General features: G+C 43.6%; 1 protein-coding gene across 6 annotated transcripts in view; it reads left to right on the top strand.

The window, feature by feature from the left end:
* The window catches only part of LOC139565445 (microtubule-associated protein tau-like), a 44152-nt gene that overhangs the window by 19323 nt on the left and 3375 nt on the right, over nucleotides 1-21454 (top strand). The window contains exons 3-13 of one of the 6 annotated variants that reach the window (XM_071385797.1): nucleotides 1181-1267; nucleotides 5330-5359; nucleotides 6797-8068; nucleotides 9716-9759; nucleotides 10209-10388; nucleotides 10666-10756; nucleotides 11251-11486; nucleotides 11923-12015; nucleotides 15126-15207; nucleotides 15401-15507; nucleotides 20748-20912. In XM_071385797.1, the coding sequence (XP_071241898.1) occupies nucleotides 1181-1267; nucleotides 5330-5359; nucleotides 6797-8068; nucleotides 9716-9759; nucleotides 10209-10388; nucleotides 10666-10756; nucleotides 11251-11486; nucleotides 11923-12015; nucleotides 15126-15207; nucleotides 15401-15507; nucleotides 20748-20897 (2372 nt within the window). In that variant the 3' untranslated portion in view covers nucleotides 20898-20912. The remainder of the gene's footprint in view (nucleotides 1-1180; nucleotides 1268-5329; nucleotides 5360-6796; nucleotides 8069-9715; nucleotides 9760-10208; nucleotides 10389-10665; nucleotides 10757-11250; nucleotides 11487-11922; nucleotides 12016-15125; nucleotides 15208-15400; nucleotides 15508-20747; nucleotides 20913-21454) is intronic. The other 5 variants (XM_071385795.1, XM_071385798.1, XM_071385800.1 and 2 more) reach the window with 5 other exon arrangements.

Here is a 21454-nt window from a genome sequence, read left to right as displayed (position 1 = left end):
TATATTGCATGGTTAAATAACCCTACAGACGTGTGTCTGTGTGTTTACGTTTACACTAATCCAGGCATTTGGGTCAGTCGCTCCTCAGACAGACATTCTATCCTGTATTATACAGAGCCAGCACTCTCTTCCAGAAAACCGGATTCAGATGGTGAAACAAATAATCCTGACGGGCCACAAGAGCAGGGATGCATATGCTGATAATATAAACACGTTTTGGTTTTTACCGTCATCTACAGAGGACCTTAAAGGGATACTACGAGATTCTGGCAATCAGTCGCTTTTCTACTTACCCAGTCAGATGAACTCGTGGATAGCATTTGTATGTCTCTGCGTGCCGTGTGAAGGAAGTGTGAGGTAGTTTCAACCAGCCATGGCTAACTATCGCTAGCGCAATGACTGTACGTCTACAGGTACGGTAGCATACGCCCGAATTTCCCGAGTGTCCCTCTAACGTACAGAGTTTTGCTCAGTGCTATTGGATGACATGCACCAGCTGTCTCAGCTTTTTAGGTTTTGGTTACTGTACTGTAGGCCGACAGTATGTCAGGGACCAGATGAGGCCTAAATATTACATGAGACAGTCTATCTATATCTAGAAAAGAAAGGAAGGCATATTCCATCAAGCATGTGGCTTTAAGTTCTCCAGTCGGGTATTTTTATCCTCAGTATTTCGCTTCACGTAGAATACTTCCTCTTTAGGGAGCAGACGGGCATTACTACCGTTCTTATTGTACAGCGTACACTACGCCACTGAAGATGAAAAGGAACAACTTCTAAAGCAAGGCATCTTGTGTTTTGAGTTGGAAATGTAGGGCACACTGGGACTGGGGGCTGTTCTTTAAAAATATATATATATTCCACTGTACCTCTTAACTGACTCACTGCGTCCTCAATATGTTCACCTGCCTCAAAATATAGGCTAGCCCGCTCTTTTGTTCCAACTGACGTGATGTGATGCCCGTTTTCTCTCTCTCTCTCTCTCTCTCTCTCTCACTCTCTCACTCTCTCACTCTCCCACTCTCCCACTCTCCCACTCTCTCACTCTCTCACTCTCTCACTCTCCCACTCTCTCACTCTCTCACTCTCTCACTCTCTCACTCTCTCACTCTCTCACTCACTCTCTCACTCACTCTCTCACTCTCTCACTAACTTATAATCTTGCCTCTGTCTCACGTAGATGATTTGCTGGAGCTGTCACCTGAACTGAAATCACAGCCTCAAGCACCAGTGTCAGAGGTCTCTGTGTCTAAGAGCGCCCTCTCGGGTATGCCGCTCCTCACATCCGAACCCTTTATTTTCCAATAGGGGCTGTGTGAGCTGCAGGGTTGGGCTCAATTCCATTTAGTTTAGTGTCCATTCCCGAAATGTTTCAGGAATTGATTCATGAATCGGAAATACTTCATAAACTGATCATGAATAGATTATTATGAAATGGAATTGAGTCCACCTCTGGTTGTGATTGTGCCTCTTGTCGTGGCTTCAAAAGCAATTTGCTCATTGGTTCCATTTGCGCTCTGCCTCTTCGCGAATCATCATCCAGCTTCTTGTCACAACCTCGACATGCATTTGTTTTAGCTTCTTGCTTCACAGCTGCCTGCTTCACTTTTCACAGATAACCCTGTAGCACCCGGATTCTGAGTGCCTTTGTATCCCCCAAAATAATGTGCTTCCTCTCTTTTCCTGTCTTCTCTTCCTCTCTCTTCCCGTTTCTTCCTCCAGTTTACGCAATCAGCGCACAATGCTTCTTTTTAATGAGTTGCCTCTCTGTCTCTCTGTCTGTAGGAATGAGAGAGAGACAAAGGTCAGTTCTTCTGAGGGCGTCTGCCTTTCCTTCCTAATGCATTTTTAATGAAATCTCCTGTCAGGATTTGAGGATGATACCGCTGCTCCCCTGCTGCTGGCCTCGCAACAATCCATGCTATTTCCTGCTTCTGTTCATAAATTGCATTTTTTTTAATTCTGAATTATTATGCCATGCTTCTGAGTTCTGTTCTGAGTTCTGTGTGGGTGAACTATCTTGTTGTTGTAGCTTTTCAGAGCACGTTTCATTCAGGTCACACTGATAGAAAAAAGCCAGCTCCCCCCAGATCGTAGCATCATGCGTCAGGCCTGGAGTTGTGGTCTCTCGTATTCACGATTGTCAGCATCCTAACTGTTAGCATTACATTTTAGGCTGTCGTCAGGACAAAGACAGTGGACGTAAGCTTCCTGTATTTAGACAAATGTCCCGTCGGCGGTCGGTAAGTTAAGAACCGTTGTGGTTTTGAATCTGAGAACACGGCGTTGCATAAGTGGCACTCAGCAGTAACATGCTTTCTCAACAGTCACGGCCAACAGGCCAACCTCAGAATAAGTGAAAGGGGGGGGGGGGGTTTCTGGGCTAATGGGTCAATATGGTCGCCACTTAACCGGTGCTGTGGCCTTGGTCAGCACGGTGGCGCCATGGTAACAGAAGGCTGAACCTCACCGTCCCTATAGAGCCATAGCTAGTCACCCCAGAGCATTTTAAACATGGCTCGTAGGATTGATGTCATGGGACTTCATTCATCCTCACACTCGGTTTTCATTTACCATAGGAAGTGATGGTCATGGAGCTCATAATGCTTCGTATAATCGTGTCCTCGGTGTTATAACCCCTTTAGCTATTAACACACTCAGTGACTCCAGGTCTCTCGACTGTCACTGGGCCTTTATTCGACAATGATTTATGGTTTTGCCAGGAGGACAAAAGGCACTTTGGCGGTGGTGTTGTTATCTCAACAACAGCCCACAGCTAAAGATACCACGGTGTCTACTCTGCTGTGCACTACAGGCCAGCCTTGGCTCTAACCCCTGTCCACGAAAACATGAAAGATTTGAGCAATTTCCATGAATGGAACTATGTGCGTAATGTAATTAGTTCCAAACCTTCCTTGAAACACTGGCATGAACAATATGCCGCAGGACACGACAAGAGAACACAAGGCTAGATGTCTAGATTCAGGCCTACATTGTGGGAACTCATGTTCATTTTCCCGTGCGTGTACTGTAGGTCTACTACCAGCAATAGTCCATAAGTTACACTTGTCAATACAGGACAGCCAACTGTAATACAAGGGCCATGGCTATGATGCATGTGTCTGGTGCTTTAGTCCTTAACTGGGGTTCGGTGTCTATGACTGCCCTATTAGCTGTAGGCAGAATCGTTTATAGCCACTTAGATGATGCTGAGCTTGCAGACTGAGAACTGTTAATGGTTGCCATGGCGGAATCATCAAGCTTTCCTGGAATGGAAAAATTTAGCTGATAAAGCGTTTCTTATTAACACCTATGCTAACCCCCCCCCCCGCCGACCCCAGAAAATGTTAGGTACAATGTCTTCGTGAAGTAATTAATACCCCTTGATTTATTCCACATTTTGTTACGTTACAGCCTGAATTCGCCCATCTATACACAATAGCTCATAATGACAGTGAATTTCTTTTGTTGACATTTTTTGCAAATTGATTGAGAATGAAATACAAAAATATCTTATTTACATAGGTTTAAGTCAGTCTCTAAGAGCTTTCCACACCTGGATTGTGCAACATTTGCCTATTATTATTTTCTAAATTCTTCAAGCTCTGTCAAAGTGGTTGTTGATCATTGCTAGACAACCATTTTCAGGTCTTCTTATAGATATTGTGTTATTGACTGTATGTTTTGTTTATTCCATGTGTAACTCTGTGTTGTTGTTTGTGTCGCACTGCTTTGCTTTATCTTGGCCAGGTCACAGTTGTAAATGAGAACGTGTTCTCAACTGGCCTACTTGGTTAAATAAAGGTGAAATCAAAAAGTTCAAGTTGATTTAAGTCAAAACTGTAACTCGGCTACTCAGGAACATTCACTGTCTTCTTGGTAAGCAACTCCCAGTGTCGATTTGGCCTTGTGTTTTAGGTTATTGTCCTGCTGAAAGGTGAATTCATCTCCCAGGGTCTGGTGGAAAACAGACTGAACCAGGTTTTCCTCTAGGATTTTGCCTGTGCTAAGCTCCATTCCATTTTTTTAAATCCTGAAAATTCCCCAGCCCTTAACAACTACAACTACAAGCATAACCATAACATGATGCAGCCACCACTATGCTTGAAATATTGAAAGTTGTACTCAGTAGTATGTTTGGGGCAAATCCAATAAAACACAATACTTTGTATTCAGGTAAAAAAAATTACATGTATTTGCCACATTTTATGCAGTATTAGGTCTACTTTAGTACCTTGTTGCAAACAGGATGAATGCTTTTGTAATATTTTTATTTTGTACAGGCTTCCTTCTTTTCACTCTGTCAATTCGGTTAGTATTGTGGAGTAACTACAATGTTGTTGATCCATCCTCAGTTTTATCCTGTCACAGCCATTAAACTCTAACTGTTTTAAAGTCACCATTGCATGGTGAAATCCCTGAGCGGTTTCCTTCCTCTTCGGCAACTGATTTAGGAAGGACGGTTGTATCTTTGTAGTGACTGGGTATACTGATACACCATCCAAAGTGTAATGAATAACTTCACCATGCTCAAAGGGATATTCAGTGTCTGCTTTTTTTGCATTTAACTATCTACCAATAGGTGCCCTTCTTTGCGAGGCATTGGAAAACCTCCCTGGTCTTTGTGGTTGAATATGTGTTTGAAATTCACTGCTCGACCGAAGGACCTTACCTTAACTTGTGTGGGGTACAGAGATGAGCTAGTCATTCAAAAATCATGTTAACTATTATCGCACACAGAGTGAGTTCATGCAACGTATTATGTGACTTGTTAAGCACATTTTTACTCCTGAACTTATTTAGGCTGGTCATTACAAAGTGGTTAAATACTTATTGACTCAAGACATTTTAAGCTTTTCATTTGTATTGAATTTATAAACATTTTGAAAAACATTAATTCCACTTTGAGATTATGGGGTATTGTGTGTAGGCTAGTGACAAAACAATCTCAAATGAATCCATTTTAAATTCAGGCTGTAAATGTGGGAAAAGTCAAGGGGTGTGAATACTTTCTGAAGACAATGTAGATCAACAGATGGACGGTGTAGGCAGTCGTGCCCCTTCATTGCCCACACTTGCGCATGACCGAGAGTAAGTTAGTGGTTTTAGCGAGCTTTAGACTAGAGGATTTATTTCAGCAGTGTGTGTGTGTGTGTGTGTGTGTGTGTGTGTGTGTGTGGTTAAGTTTGATCATAATTGTGTGAGTGCTCGCTGAACGTTGGGAGATCAGCTTACCGGTACCTGTAGAAAAAGTCTAATGAAGTCCCCCTTTTTCCTTTTCTCGTCTTCCCTATCCTCCTCCTCTCCCATCGAACCCTGGACCATGCAGCTACCGGAGGGACGACCGCTACAGGTCAAGGTATGACTACAATACCCATCTGACATGTCTCTTCCTCAGACTACATGTAGCCATGAGGAAGTAGAGTTTCTGAGACCAACTACCGTCCATATCGAATCATCATCAACGTCTCTATTCATTCTATTCATTCCAATAGCTCATACAGCTCATTGAAACCACGGTCGGGTTTACCATTGAGAGTAATGGACAAACTCCAGTATCGATTTGAACCACAACTCATCTCAATCACCATTATAGTAGTACCACAGCGTGTGCATTATAGAACAGAGGACACTGTCCGATTTGTAATCTGTTTTACTATATAGATTCACAATTTTATATTGATCCCTTGAAATGTATTTATCTTAAGTGGGTAATGGAGTTTGATTACGAGAGCAAAGTCGATCCTTTTCAAGGAGGTCAGAATTGATCTTACGCCGAGTGATACCACACCGTATCTATATAGTTTTAACCATGTTTTGTTTACATGTCATTTGTTTAACGTCACAAACATTGGAGTAAAACAAGCTTATTTTGGGTTCTGATGGGACATGACTGTTGGAACTAAGATCTCGAGGCAAAAGTTATATTCTCCAAGAATCAATGGGTACATATCATTCATTTCTGAGTTATATTCTTCAAGAATCAATGGGTACATATCGCTCATTTCTAAGTCCAGAAATGGATGTAGCAACTGCAGATTTCCCTTTTTTAAAAGGAAGAGAGAACCATGATGTACTGTATGTGAGGCTAGCAGCCAGAAAACCCGCCGCAAAGCCCATTTGCAAATTGGACAGTGCGGCAGCCAGTAGCCTGGCATTGATTCATCGCCATTGCAATTTCATTTATCACATGGCTTTTCACAACAATCCAAGAGAGGGAGAAATACAGCGCTGTTGGGTCATTGTGAGTACTGTGTTGAATGAGAGACTTTTCGTATTGATGTGACACAGCTTTGCTTTGAATTCTGCTGTGAATTTGGTTGATGGCAGAAGTTGACAGTTTAGTGTTCGAGCTGTAAGGTGCTTTTTATGAACCCATATTTACGTACATAGTTCATAGCTCTCATTGCATAGTCTACCCATCTTTTCTGCTGTAAACATGGAAGCAAAATGTTTGCAACTGCAAACTGAGCTTCTTTATTAAAAAACGCCTACAGCTCTCAACATTTAGGTGCAAAAACGATCCAGATAATTGTAGTTTATGCATTTGATGTTTCATTGTTGTTCCTGTTGATGCCAGCAAAAAAGGTTCCTTTGCCCTTTGTTTTGTGTACCTTCTCCTTCAGTGGTTCTTTTCTTTCCTTTCGATTCTTTCTTTCCCTTTATTTCTGTTCCTTTTGTTGGGTGTTGAATGTGTGTCTCTGAGGAGGAGGTAAGTGTCTCTAACACCACAGTCCTGCTGTGGATCTATCCCTCTGTCCCTTATCGTTCTGCTTCCCGGTTCCCACCACACCAGAGGAGCTCACCGCGTCGCTCAGCCCCACGCCAGGAGGCCTCAGTCCTGCCACAGAGAGCGGCCGCAGTAGCAGGTCCGGCTTTGCCGACGGTGGGAGCGAAGATGGGGAGAGAGCTGGGTCGGTGAGCCCCCGGGCGTCTCCTTCAGCCCCTGAAGCCCCAATCGAGAGGGACACTCCAAGGCTCTTCTACCCAGACTCGCTGGGGTCTGAGCTGAAGAGGAGCCCGTCTGACAAGGTCTCTGATGTCTCTGTGGGCCACAGCCTGAGCGGCTCTGGGTCTGAGGACGAGGATAAGAAGGACGTGTGTGAGAGCAAGGAGGCTCCTACCACGGCCTATGAAGACATGATCAGTCCTGGGAAGCCTCAGAGCCCTCTCTTCACAGAAAAGGAGGGAACGAAAGAGCAGGAGGATGAAGAAAAAGAGGAGGATAGCGACGAGGAAGAGGATGAAGAAGAGGAAGAGAGAACAGAGGTGTCAACGATCCGCAGGAGGCCCCGGCGTGAAGCCAGCTCAGAAGAGGAAGAGCAGCAGAAAAATGAAGGTCGCGCCCCTGTCATTCCCGTTGCCATGACCCCGGAGGAAGCCAAGCAGCGCGTCCTGTCCTTTGACTACACGGAGCCTGAGGGACACCCCCCTGGTCAGGGCATCCCTGCAGGGTGGCAGAACGGAGCAGACAAGACCCCCCCAGAGAGCAAGAGCCCTGACTCCAACAGGGCCGACCCTGGATCTCCCTTCTCCCCTAGCACCGCAGCCGACCGGACCCAGGACCAGTTTCCTCTCATCGAGCACCAGCCAGATGCCCGCGACGAGGTGGAGCAGGTGACTGAGGAGCAGGTGACTGAGGAGGAGGTGCAGGAGGAAGAAGAGGTGCAGGAGAAGGTAGCTAGTCCCCTGCCCATGATTGCTGTGCCCCAGATGGAGGTTGAGCCAGACCAGAAGGATGACGAGCCTGTGAAGATCTCAAAGGACGCTCAAGGCCAATACCTGGAGTCTGCAGACGAGGACGACATCGCAGCGGTGACAGCAGCTCAGTCGGCGACCAAAGCCAAACCTGCAGAAACGAAGCCTAAGGCTGGCAAGCCTGCTAGTGGCCTCAAAGGTGATGCCAAAGGAGGTGCTCCCACAGCAGCCAAAGGCCCGGTCAGGAAAGATAAGAAAGTGACCGCTACTGCTGTTGCCCCTCCCACCGCCGCTAAAACTCAGAAAGCACCCCCAAAAGATGCCGCCCCACCGGGCAGAAAAGCAAATGTTCCAGGTGCCCAGCTCAAAGGTCTGTTGTCCGTTCTAGTTTATCAATCCCACCTCTCCACCACCTCCTTTCTTTTCTCTCACAGATATTTTTTTTGTTCTCACTAGAGCAACACAATAAAGCAGCACCCTTTCTGAAAAACACGCACAAAACGCAAAATATGAACGTGTTCGGTTGATGAAACGGACTGCTTGTAGCCACCACCACCGCCGGTTTCTTTCTTGTCTCTTCTTTGTTCACTTCGTTCTCTTTCGAGCTTTTTTATCTTCTCTGTGTTTGTGGTCTGTGTTCTGTCTGTGTTTCCAGCCCCTGTTTATGTCACTAACCCTCCTGTGCCCAAATTATTTTTGCTGGCAATGTTTTCCACTGGTCAGCCCCTTTTGCATGTCACTTGCATGTTTGTTGGGTGTGCAGCATCACATCATCGTGACTGTGTATTTATGGGTCAACTTCCCGTCCACCTCCCGTCTTCTGAAACACACACACACACACACACACACACACACACACACACACACACACACACACACACACACACACACACACACACACACACACACACACACACACACACACACGTATGGTATGGTTCACAAGTGTATGCACACACACCACACTCTGGCTACTGTTTCCTAACCATCTATCATATTACCAGAAGAGTGTAAGTCAGCACAGTTTGTCAGTGTACATGGATGCCTACATTAAACCTATCTTCCCCATCAGTAGTGGTATGTGTTACACACTACCACTACTTATCAATAGATGGATCACTGGTTCTCTTTATGCGAATCATCTGAAGGTTGCCTAAATTGCCAATTATCAATAATGATCAGATGATCGCTGATAAGCACTTGCACATGGCATGATGACAAAATGATTCCCGTTTCTACGGTACATTTTCGGTAAAAGCTTTTTTAAAATGATTACCGGACTCCCTAGAGTCTAAATAATGAATCCGTTTTAATGGGAACCACCCACTCTATCAATACAGCCCTGTCACTCACTCAGGGTCCTAGTTGGACTAATGGGGGTCGTCTATTGATAAGAGATAAACATTATTGCCTGCCTAACTAACCATTTGCAAGCACCACAGTAACCACGGAGACCCAATTTCGTGCTTATCCAATAACACGCAGGCTTGACGTAAAAAAAAAAGAAAAAAGGACTGTTTCTAAGCAGTTGTCTGTACTACATTCATTGGCCCTAAAACTAATTTAGTTAGCCTAGTCCCAGACAGTGTATTATGATCTCTGTGATTCTCTGAGTGGACTGATTAGGGGGATAGAAATGAGGCCAAGAGGCTTGAAGTCATTTTTGAGAGTTTAGTTTTTAATATAGACAACTTAATGTGCTAAAACCTCCTGTGTAATGTCAATACACAGATAATTGCGAATCTGGGGCAAGTTTCAAATGAAAGTTCAATAAAAGTTTATGGCAAATTTACTTTCTGGCAATTAATTTCATGGTGCTGACAATTACTATGAAATCCAAAAGCAACTTTAAAGCATCCGGATACAGCAACTAGAGTAGTTAACAACACGCATGAACAGGCATTTTAGCGTCAGAGAGTTAGCCTAGCACAGCACAGCGAGGTCTCAACGTTGCTGATGATACGGGACTATGATATTAGCACTGACTCAAGTTCCGTTCTTTGACCCTCTCTTGCAGCCAAGGCCGGTGCAGGGGCTGGGAAAGAAGCAGCTGAGAAAAAGGTAGGTGATAACTGATGTGTGGACCAGAGGTCTGACCTCTGGAGTGACCTTGCGATACAGCAGGCATCAATATATCTCAGTGCTTTACTTTACAGCTGGTAAAGGAGGTTCCAAACATGTTGGCTCAAATTTGACAAACTTTTGCATCAACCATCGGTCTTCAACGGAATGCCCTTAAAAACGAACGGTTTTGCTCTGCAATTGCAGTACAGCACATCTGCATGTAAAGCCATTCACCAATCACACACAGTATTTGATTGATTTTAAGATTTTTACTGTTTACATTTTTTTTTAAATTGCTTAAATTGGTTTGAATTGTTTTCAAGTCTATATCGCTTATAGCTTTTTGTTAAGTTCCACCATCGTAATGCATTTCTTTAAATGTTTGCTTTCACTTTTGTCTTTTCCTTTGTGTTTCATAACACTTTTTTACCACCTTTGGTCACAAGACACCCAACGCCACCACACCTGCCAAAGCATCCACCCCCAAACGACCCTCCTCGGTCCAAACCACCCCCAACAAAAAGCCTTGGTCCTCTTCCTCTGCCCCAGCCTGCAACAATAGCAGGCCCAGCTCAATATTTAAACCCAGTCCAGGCAGTGCAGGAGCCAGAGAACCCAGGCCAAGGGTAAGTAACACATGGACAGGCCTCAACTTTGACCACTATCCCAGACCCAGGCCAGCCTATCCATAGACTCATAATGCTCAATGGCATTATGACTCGAATACTTCAAACTTCCATGGTGTTTGAGGATCTTATGCAATGCCTCTCCTAAACCCGAAATACTCAGTCAGTTCTTTCCCAAATTAGTCAGGAGTCTTTTGTTTCAACACAGGTTCATCGCTTGTTGTGTAGTTTCTAGTTTTTCCCCATTCTAGAAGTAACCGTGCTGTTTGGTTTCCAGACTGGAGATGGGAAGACCGCCAGCACCAGGACACCAGGTGCTAAACCCCAGGGTGCTGGGACCAGGATGCAGACCAAGACCACTGCTGGAGGTCAGTCAGTACTCAGGACATGTTCAACAGATGCTCAACTCTCAATTATGTTCCTTTAACTAAACTCGTACAGCAGTACCTACAACGTGAACAGATGCAATCACCATTAATCCATTGAGAGTTCGCCAATTCGAGAGAGGTTAACAAATGGAGTGTGAACAGAGATGAGAGAGCATGGTAAGGATATGGTCCGACTCCATATCCCCATTGAAAAAGGTTCACCTACATTTGCCATCTCTAACACGTGGCAGCTTGACTACATTTACATCCCCAGCACGTTGGATGGTGTCGCCACTGTTTGCTGTGCTCTCTTTGGAATGGAGTGAAAATGTACCTAGAAGTGTCTGGACATTTTGGCTTTAACTACAGGCTGAGCCGTCACCTAGTTCAAATAATTTAACTTTTGCAGGTCTTGTTCCTGAAAACTTATTCTTAGGAGTGCAACATAGATTGGAATAACCTAATCCAAGATTATGTTTCTCCTAACCTTGTAGTGGATTCCCCCAAGACGCCCCAAGATCGTAGTGGCTACAGCAGCCCCAGCGCACCCAAGTCCCCCGCCAGCCGGGAGGTGAAGAAGGTGGCGGTGGTGCGGACCCCTCCTAAATCCCCTGGGTCCATGAGGGGGCGCAGTCCGGTGCCCCTGGCCGTCCCCATGCCCGACCTGAAGAACGTCCGGTCAAAGATTGGCTCCACGGAGAACATCAAGCACTCGCCTGGTGGAGGACGGGTAAGGGCTTGAAACCGTTTTCTTTCGTTTTTTTATGATATGTAGGGTTGAAGAATTCCAGAAACCTTCCAAAAATGTGCAGGTTTTTCAGAAACCCAGGTTAGAGGGGAGAGAATCTGCCAACAGAAAATCCTCCAACTGTGATTTCTGAAAAACCCAGGAAGTTTTGAAAAGTGGCCTGAAATGTACAACCCTAGTGCTGTTGTTCTTAGCTATCTTTCCCCCAAGCTCAAGTTGTTTATCACAGGCCGGAATCCACGTACTACTCCTTAACTCCAGTAATTGGCCATTCAAAGCTTTTGTTCGAGTTGTGATCACAAATGGCTTTACGGTATATGTTGAATATGTCCAGAACAATAAAAAAAAAAATGGTTTGTTCTGTATTAGTTCCTTGGATGTTGTAAGGACAACGCTTTCTTCCTCCCGACTCTTCCAGGTGCAAATAGTTGAGAAGAAGATGGATTTAAGTAACGTTCAGTCAAAGTGTGACTCCAAAGCCAATCTCAAGTATACCCCAGGAGGTGGCAATGTGAGTAACACCGACGGCATGGCGGTCAAGAGACTGCAGACAGAGACATTATCCATTTCAGGACTCCTACAGTACACAACCCACAAACTTCCATAAAGACTGGTCACTTGATCATTGATCTGTAACTATTTTTGAGATCAGTGCATGTCAGATATCCCTGACCTGTAAAATAAGGACATTGCCTCACACCTGTAACTTCTGAGGGTGAGGAATCTAGCTATTGAATTGGTACCTGCAGTGCAGACACCAACCACGGACTCTTAGGCTGTCTTGTAGATAATCTGGTTTAAGTCAATTGTAAAATAGTAGTCAGCAGCAAGGTCCACATCGCAGCCTTGCAGCTGCTGCAGCAACCTGCCAGAAAGATAATGTTATTTTCGCCTCTCTACCTCTTCCAGATGCAAATTTGACATAAGAAGATCGACTTGTCTAGTGTTCAGTCTAGGTGTGGCTCCAAAAGACAATCTCAAGCATGTCCCGAGAGGTGGTGACGTGAGTAACTTGAGGATGAACTCATGGCTTGGTCTTGAGTCTTCCTGCAGTTAGGACCAGATCATGGCTTTGGCCAGAACATAAAGGCTATTCCTTCTCCACTCTCCGCTCCTCCTAGACTTCAAGGAAATGAGGACTTCGGTAGTTTATAGCTAGATAGTTTACAGAATGATAGTTACTTAAGTTTGAGGAGTTTATAGGCTGATAGGGTAAGTTTGTGTTTTCTTCATTTTTGTTCAATTTACTCTCCAAAATAGAAGAGTAGCAGACTAGAGTTGCATCTGAGACTAAATCTTACTTGCTTCAACTTTCTGCAGAGGGCAACTCAAAAACCACCCAGAAAGCCAAGATAAAGACCTAATCAATCTCTTTAAAAACGTTGATTTCATTCAACTGCAATGGAACACTGGTTTAAGGTTAGGACATGGCAGGGACAGGTGCGTAGTACCTCGGCCCCTTTGAGTCCCTGAAAACGGATGCATGAGTAAGGCATTACAGGGGGCAGGGCATCCTTGCCTGGAGATGCCGTTGCCAAGTTTGTGTTTTTGGTCTGTCTGCCCTAGATCTGTCTCCTCAAATGTGTCTCCAATAACCCGTTTGATGCACCCCCAGTGGCTCTTGTAGTCTCGAACTCTCCAAGTCCAATATACGGTTCAGCGTCTTGAGCTGAAAACCTCGACATCAGTGCTGTTGTTACCTTGCATGACATGGATGACGTGAATGCAGTAGTATGTGACAAAGTAGAATGTTATTGTCGTCGGTGTGTCCATTGACTTATATTGGCGGCGTGGTTCTCCAGGCTGGTGTATGACCGTGAGCATGCAGTCCCAGCGGGCACAATTTGGGACGGTAAACGTCATTTTCTGGTTCTAAAAATGTCTGATATTACAACCAGTCAAAATCATCTCGTTCATGACAATATCAAGATGTCTGGGAAAGAGGTCATATTTGAGTTGTCAGGTCAGATAATCAGTTAAAGGCTAAAATCTTTTAGCTAAAAAAAAAAGACGTCTACAAACATGATTATAATCAGAATGCAACCTGACCATGACGTCACGAAAGACAGAATGACGTTGACCGTTGCAATCAGTTTTGCCCGCTGGGCTCAACCTGAATCCTGTCAATTGTGATATTAACCTCCAACTCATTGTACCATCCGCCACCACCCATCAACCTCTGTCAATCAATACTGTCTGTACTATATAATCTACAAATCAAGAGAGCATGGCATTAGGAAAACCACTGTATAACTATGATGTATTTGTTTATATAGGCCGTAACTAGTGGCCTCTGTAATGCATTGCTGGTGCTGTCTAAGTAGATATGTAAGATTCGACTCTTACAACAGAAATGATGAGGCCAGTTTGTTTATAGTGGTACCGGTAAGTGGCTAGTGATTGGGCTGCACTAAGCTGCGCTGAGTTGGATGTGGCTGCAGCGTCGCAGTCCTGCTGTAGTCGCGTCTGTCTGCTTGGAGAAACAGGGCTGGGCTTCTGTTCTGTGTCGATAATGAAGTGATGAAAGCCTGGCTCACTATGCAGCAATGACACCACCATGTGTCTGTACTGTGTAAATACACGTTCAAACTGCATACCAGCAAATAGCTGCATGTTTGGATGTGTATGTGTTTGTGTGTATGTAGACTAGTGGGGTATGGTTGAAAAAGAAAAAAAAAAATCGGCATATTGTTTATTTTTTCATTTTATTCAAGAGAGTAAACCCATTTCGCTTAGGTTGCTTTGGGGATTTGATTTAGTCTGGATTGTTGTGTAGACTTGTTTTAAATCATGGATGGGGTGATTTTATGAGAGCTCTGGTCATTTCATATTCATATTCATGTATTATTTAGCAATTTACTTCTATAAACATTGGATCAGATTATAACATTGTTGTTTATGGATATCATAAGGTGAATGCACCAATTTGTAAGTCGCTCTGGATAAGAGCGTCTGCTAAATGACTTAAATGTAAATGTTAAATGTTTACATGAATATGCCGTTCATTTTGTGATTACCTTCATCCTCCTGATCATCAGGTATCTTGTCTCGCTTCTCAGGAAGAAATAAGTGGGGGGAATGTGTAGTAGAGAATATTCCTGTGAAAAAATCGAATGACAAATATCACCCAATCAAATATGTATCCTTACTTACAAGACGTGGGTTAAACTGGGTTAGAAAACAACATTGTATCGTCATGGTTTCTAGAGATGTAATGAAACATCTCTGCAATGTACCCAAGAGGGCCTTTGCATCCAAATTTGAGACCAAGTTGTCTCATTTAGATTCAAATGTCATCAATATGGCGGGATTTTTGATAAAGCTGACTGAATTCACGGAAATATTAGAGCTATCTTTTCATTTTTAAGGAATTTCTCATGTGTGGGTGCAGTCGAATAACCCCTCTTTCCCTTTTCCAACCAACATGTATTAAGGACAATGCCAGAAGCAAGTCTATTCAGGAAGCCATTCATGGCGGTGTCCTTGTCCTTGCATGTGACTGATGCTGAGTCATTCTGTATTCTGCCTCCTCGCATCGCCCAACAATGACCACTCCTCTGGTCTGATTCTATCTATTGTCTGATGATCTCCTTTGTTGTCTCTCCCCATTGCCATATCCAGGTTCAAATTACTCACAAAAAGATTGACTTAAGCAACGTACAGTCAAAGTGTGGATCGAAGGCCAACATTCACCACAAACCAGGTAACTTACGTACAAAATAAAACCTTGGTGACTGAAATGGGAAAAACGTGCAACAGAGATGGTCTATACTCGGCCATATCAACAAATATATCAAATAATTGTTTTATGTGTGCTCCCTGATGAATGTGAAATACAGGAAAATGTGTTGAAAATACCCTTTGTCAATCTTTACCATTACAATGGTCTTGATTAGGTGGAGGTAATGTGGAGATCAAATCCGAGAAGATGGACTTCAAGGTTCAGTCTAAGATTGGGTCCATGGACAACGTTGGTCATGTGGCTGGAGGTGGCGGGCGGAAGGTAAACAAACAGACTCACTATCTCTAATGTCCGCATTGACACGCACGTCTTTCAAAACAATACTTTTCACGTTTCAATCTTTCAGAAAACAACATGTACAAACCTATTACAATCAATTACTCATTTCTATTCTGAAATACTGAATTATTCTGCCGAATCCTGGAGTCTGCACTCTCTCTGTCTTCAAATCTCGGAAAATCTAAACGAAATGATCAAACTCCTCTCGCTTGGCGCAAACTCGTCCTTAGCAAACTGAGCATGCCGTGAAACTTGCTTGTAAACATTTCTAAAATGTGATGCAAAAGAGCGATTAACACAGGGTCACATTGATTACTAAGTACGCCTATGTCTCTGCATTGCCAATAGGCATATGCCTAAGTTTGTCATTTACTTGTCATGTACTTACAAAAAGTGTATGTACAAACACATTTTTTTATATTGATATTTAATATAAAGCCTAACAATAGATCATAAATATATTTTATTGCAAATACAGACTTCCCTCAAGGTAACTGATCCCTGTTAAAAAGAACTCAACCTCACATAGTACACACAGGCCAATTTTAAAGTCTATACAGTAAAAAACTGAGGTAGTATTTTCCCTAATCTTGGCACCCAGAACCAAATGAGATGCTCAATATTTTAATTGTTAAGCCTATAGCAAGAGATTTATATTTTCTCAACTCTGGCGACCCATTCTCCTGCTCTCCTTCCTCTTCTCTTTTCCCAGCATGTTTGGGTGGCAGCACCTCTTCTCATTTAGCCTGTGTACCAGTCTCTTTAGCTAATCCACTCCATGTCATGTGCCAAAGAGAGTGGCCTTTCTGCCATCTTCAAATATGATCATTCTATCATTAATGAGCTCGAGGAGAACGGAGGATTTGATCCTGATTCGTTCACCCTTAGAGCTATCCTCCAATCACAACTGTTGTGCAAATATTTGAACTTTTTTTCTCTCCACAGAACACGTGAGTAGGGTCTACCTGCAGACCGCGTACTACATGCCACGCCCACTACATGCCGCGCCCACAACGCCCCACTTACTACATGCCACGCCCACTGCCATTAAGGCTGCTAGCTAGCTAGGAGACCGGCAGTTGAGAGGAACGCGCTTGTTTGAAATGGAAAAGCGTCGCGGTAGCTATTGATGAAGAAAAACATCAAGACTAAGCAGCTGCTTTACAAGTGGGATGCACTGTTGAGCGCGACATCCCGAGGGGTTCGTGCTGATTGTACGGCGATTATGACAGCTGGTTAAATGGCGTCCCTTGACAAGGCAAGAACAAGATGTATGTCAGGAGAAGTGCAGTATTATCATAAGGAGATACTTGGAATATGGAGGAGGAATGGAGGGAAAAGGAGGGGAAGAGGAGGTCTAAGAGAGAGAGAGAGGGAGCAAGAGGGTGACCTTGAGTCGTTTAAAAATGGCGGGGGAAAAGGAGATGGTTGGTTAAAGAAGAAAGTTAGAAAGTGTAAGCAGAGTGAGCTGAAGACAGGATGAGAAATGGAAGTGAATGAGGGCGAAGTATCGGAGGTGGTAGGTGTGGTGAATTTCTCGGATCCCAGGCTTGCACCGAGGGTCAGGATAAAGATGAGTCTGTGACAGTAGGAGTGAAGTTTTTGGATAAAGTGGACCTTTGCCTTTTGGCTGATCCATTTGAGGTTTCAGGGTGGGTGAAAACAGAGTTGGGTGCTGTGGAATCGGTGACGGTAACCATAAGTGGTCTTGTAATAATTGTGTTTCTTCTGGTCAGAGGGAGCAGGCGCTCCGTGTTTAACGAATGGGGGCAAGAGATGTGAATTACGTTGTTACAGGAGTCAAGCTTATGGGCATGTGGCAGCAGTGTGTAGGAGGAAGGTTCCTAGGTGTGAGAAGTGTGCAGAAGGGCATGAGACAAAGGAATGTGTAGCATTGGGGAAGGTAGTGGTATGTGTTAATTGTAGGGGTGCCCATCGGGCTGGGGATCAGAAATGTCCCATGTGAGAGAGGAAGGTTGAGGTTTCCAGGGTTAGAGTAGTGCATACGTTGTAATATGCTGAGGCAGTGAAGAAAGTAGAGGAAGATGGGTCAAGAGGGAGGGATCCTGAGAGGAGTGGTGTGAGTAGTAGATCTGTACAAGTACAGAGGAATAAATCAACAAGTGATATGTTTCAGTAAGATTGGATTTTTGGGATGGAACGTAAGTCGCAGAAAATTGAGGTTGTGGTGGCAGCTGCAGAGAGGTATTTGGGTGTGCAAGACTTGACATCAGAAGAGTTACAGGATGTGTTAAGTGGTGATGTCAAATCTTTTCAGGCTGTTGGCCTGAAGTAGGACTAAATAGTGGAGTATGGTATTTATTATTTTTTTGTGGGTGTTGTGTTAGATGGTAGGGTATTTGTTGTAATTTTTGTATATATCATTTTTTAAATTGAAAAATATATATATTCTGCTGAGTATAAGGGAGTTATACCCCACCCAGTCTAGTAGGTGGCGGTAATGCAACATTTATTGGATGCCAACCAGCAGTTATTTAACATTATGGTGAGGATAATCACTACCCGGTACTGCTTGGCAAGCGGGGGAGAATGACACTGTACCGGTGTTCTAGTCAGCTAGCTAGCTACTTCCCTCGCCATATCGTTAACAGAACTGGAGGAAAGCAGTGCTCGGCAGGCGGGGTCGAAGGACACTGTGTACCGGCCCCCTTCTTAGGTGAGGGTTTTCGGCGGTTGGCATCCAACGTTGGTGCATTACCGCCACCTACTCTGCTGGAGTGTGTGCCAGAGACAGCGTTAGCAGCCGCAATGGCAGTGGGCGTGGCATGTAGTAACCTCAGTCTGCAGATAGACATTATTGGAACGCATTGGTATCCGGTTGCTGAGCAACCGTTTGTTTGTCCAGGCGAAACTAGTCAGTCAAAAGTTGTTAGCTCATGTCTAAATTCTCAAACTAAATACTGCAATTCCAACCACAAAATAGATTTTAAGCCTCAAAATACAACAACTTGCCTAGCTAACAGTTACATTTTTGATTTTGTTATTAAATTATATTTTTGAGGATCCCCATGTTCTCATGGAAAATATTGTTATTTCCAACAACTAATGAGCAACTCCGCCGTAAATCTAGCGCATATTTGAATGTTGAGATTGCCGAAAGGCCAGTCTCTTTGGCAATGGCAGAGTGGAATGTTAGCTAAAGAGACTGATACTCAGACTACCTCTCTCTCTCTGATAACAAGTTGGCACTGCAGACCAATCTCTTGCTCAGCTCATTCAACTACAATTTTTCTTTTTAGTTTTTAAACAACTTGCATGTATTTCGTTTTTATTTTCAATTTTTTTTGTACAGACTCTTTCTTTCTCTCTCTCTCTCTATATATATATATATACACACACACACACAGTTGAAGTCAGAAGTTTACTTACACCTTAGCCAAATACATTTAAACTCAGTTTTTCACAATTCCTGACATTTAATCCGAGTAAAAATTCCCTGTTTTAGGCCAGTTAGGATCACCACTTTATTTTAAGAATGTGAAATGTCAGAATAATAGTAGAGAGAATGATTTATTTCAGCTTTTATTTCTTTCATCACATTCCCAGTGTGTCAGAAGTTTAATACACTCAATTAGTATTTGGTACCATTGCCTTTAAATTGTTTAACTTGGGTCAAACATTTCAGGTGGCCTTCCACAAGCTTCCCACAATAAGTTGGGTGAATTTTGGCCCTTTCCTCCTGACAGAGCTGGTGTAACTGAGTCAGGTTTTAGGCCTCCTTGCTCAGACACGCTTTTTCAGTTCTGCCCACAAATTTTCTATAGGTTTGAGGTCAGGTCTTTGTGATGGCCACTCCAATACCTTGACTGTGTTGTCCTTAAGCCATTTTGCCACAACTTTGGAAGTATGCTTGAGGCATTTGTCCATTTGGAAGACCCATTAGCGACCAAGCTTTAACTTCCTGTCTGATGTCTTGAGATGTTGCTTCAATATATCCACATAATTTTCCTGCCTCATGATGCCATCTATTTTGTGAAGTACACCAGTCTCTCCTGCAGCAAAGCACTCCCACAACATGATGCTGCCACCCCCGTGCTTCACGGTTGGGATGGTTTTCTTTGGCTTGCAAGACTCCCCCTTTTTCCTCCAAACAGCAAAGGACCTTGTGAAGATGCTGGAGGAAACAGGTACAAAAGTATCTATATCCACAGTAAAACGAGTCCTATATCGACATAACCTGAAAGGCCGCTCAGCAAGGAAGAAGCCACTGCTCCAAAACCGCCATAAAAAAGCCAGCCTACGGTTTGCAACTGCACATGGGGTCAAAGATCGTACTTTTTGGAGAAATGTCCTCTGGTCTGATGAAACAAAAATAGAACTGTTTGGCCATAATGACCATCATTATGTTTGGAGGAAAAAGGGGGAGCCTTGCAAGCCGAAGAACACCATCCCAACCGTAAAGCACGGGGGTGGCAGCATCATGTTGTGGGGGTGCTTTGCTGCATGAGAGACTGGTGCACTTCACAAAATAGATGGCATCATGAGGCAGGAAAATGATGTGGATATATTGAAGCAACATCTCAAGACAGACAGGAAGTTAAAGCTTGGTTGCAAATGGGTCTTCCAAATGGACAATGACCCCAAACATACTTCCAAAGTTGTGGCAAAATTGCTTAAGGACAACACAGTCAAGGTATTGGATTGGCCATCACAAAGCCCTGACCTCAATCCTATAGAAAATTTGTGGGTGGAACTGAAAAAGCGTGTGCGAGCAAGGAGGCCTAAAACCTGACTCAGTTACACCAGCTCTGTCAGGAGGAAAGGGTCAAAATTCACCCAACTTATTGTGGGAAGCTTGTGGAAGGCTACCCAAAATGTTTGACCCAAGTTAAACAATTTAAAGGCAATGCTACCAAATACTAATTGAGTGTATATAAACTTCTGACCCACTGGGAATGTGATGAAAGAAATAAAAGCTGAAATAAATCATTCTCTCTACTATTATTCTGACATTTCACATTCTTAAAATAAAGTGGTGATCCTAACTGACCTAAGACAGGGAGTTTCTACTAGGATTAAATGTCAGGAATTGTGAAAAACTGAGTTTAAATGTATTTGGCTAAGGTAAGTAAACTTCCGACTTCAACATTACATACATTAATTTAGATTTATTTTGTTTCATTCGTTTGTTATGTTTCATTTATTTTGTTTAACCCCAACGCATGTTTTCCATCCAAACTGGATATGGTATCCATAAATAGAGAGAGAAGGAGAAGGAAGCTGAGGGGGTTTCTGGAGAAGACACCTCCCTAAATGGGGAAGGTCCTAGCCCCAGCCCTACTGGCCTCTCCACTGAGCCCCCTCAATCACTCCGTTCTGAACACAGCCCAATCGAGGGGGCGTCCTGGTAAAGCTAGAAGTCTCCAGTAAGTACACAACGTCTTACTTCAGACCAAAGTCGCCAAAATTGTCCAATCAATTGGATGGATGCAGCCACAACATAGATACTCATCCTTGAAATTAAGGCCTAAATTCCCCCATTAAAAACATGCACCCACCCACACATGCATGCACCAGGGCAGCCAAACAAACCCACCCACACAGCATGTCCATAGGACACCACACACTATCAAGAGGGAGATTTGTATATATTTAACCACAAGAGGGCATTAACACAAAGTCAAGAGCCTTTCAAACAACAGCATCACTGGTCCTGTGTTCAGTGATATGCACATCCTCTGTTCGTCATACTACATTATGATGTCATCACATAGAAAATACAATACTGGATTTGCTCTGATTTTACTTCCACTCCTCCCAGATGCAGATTATGCCTAGTCCTTGACTAGAATACATTTTTAATGGAATTTCTCGATTTAGAATACATTTTATTCCACGACTAAGCTAAATTAACGGGAAACTTGGCCCTGAAGGTTTACACACATACAATCCATGAATGATGCATAAT

The sequence above is a fragment of the Salvelinus alpinus genome, chromosome 36, assembly GCF_045679555.1.
Source record: "Salvelinus alpinus chromosome 36, SLU_Salpinus.1, whole genome shotgun sequence".
NCBI classification, from domain to species: Eukaryota; Metazoa; Chordata; class Actinopteri; order Salmoniformes; family Salmonidae; genus Salvelinus; species Salvelinus alpinus.
Note: the sequence above shows the minus strand (reverse complement) of the source record. Positions and strands in the feature narration are given on the sequence as shown.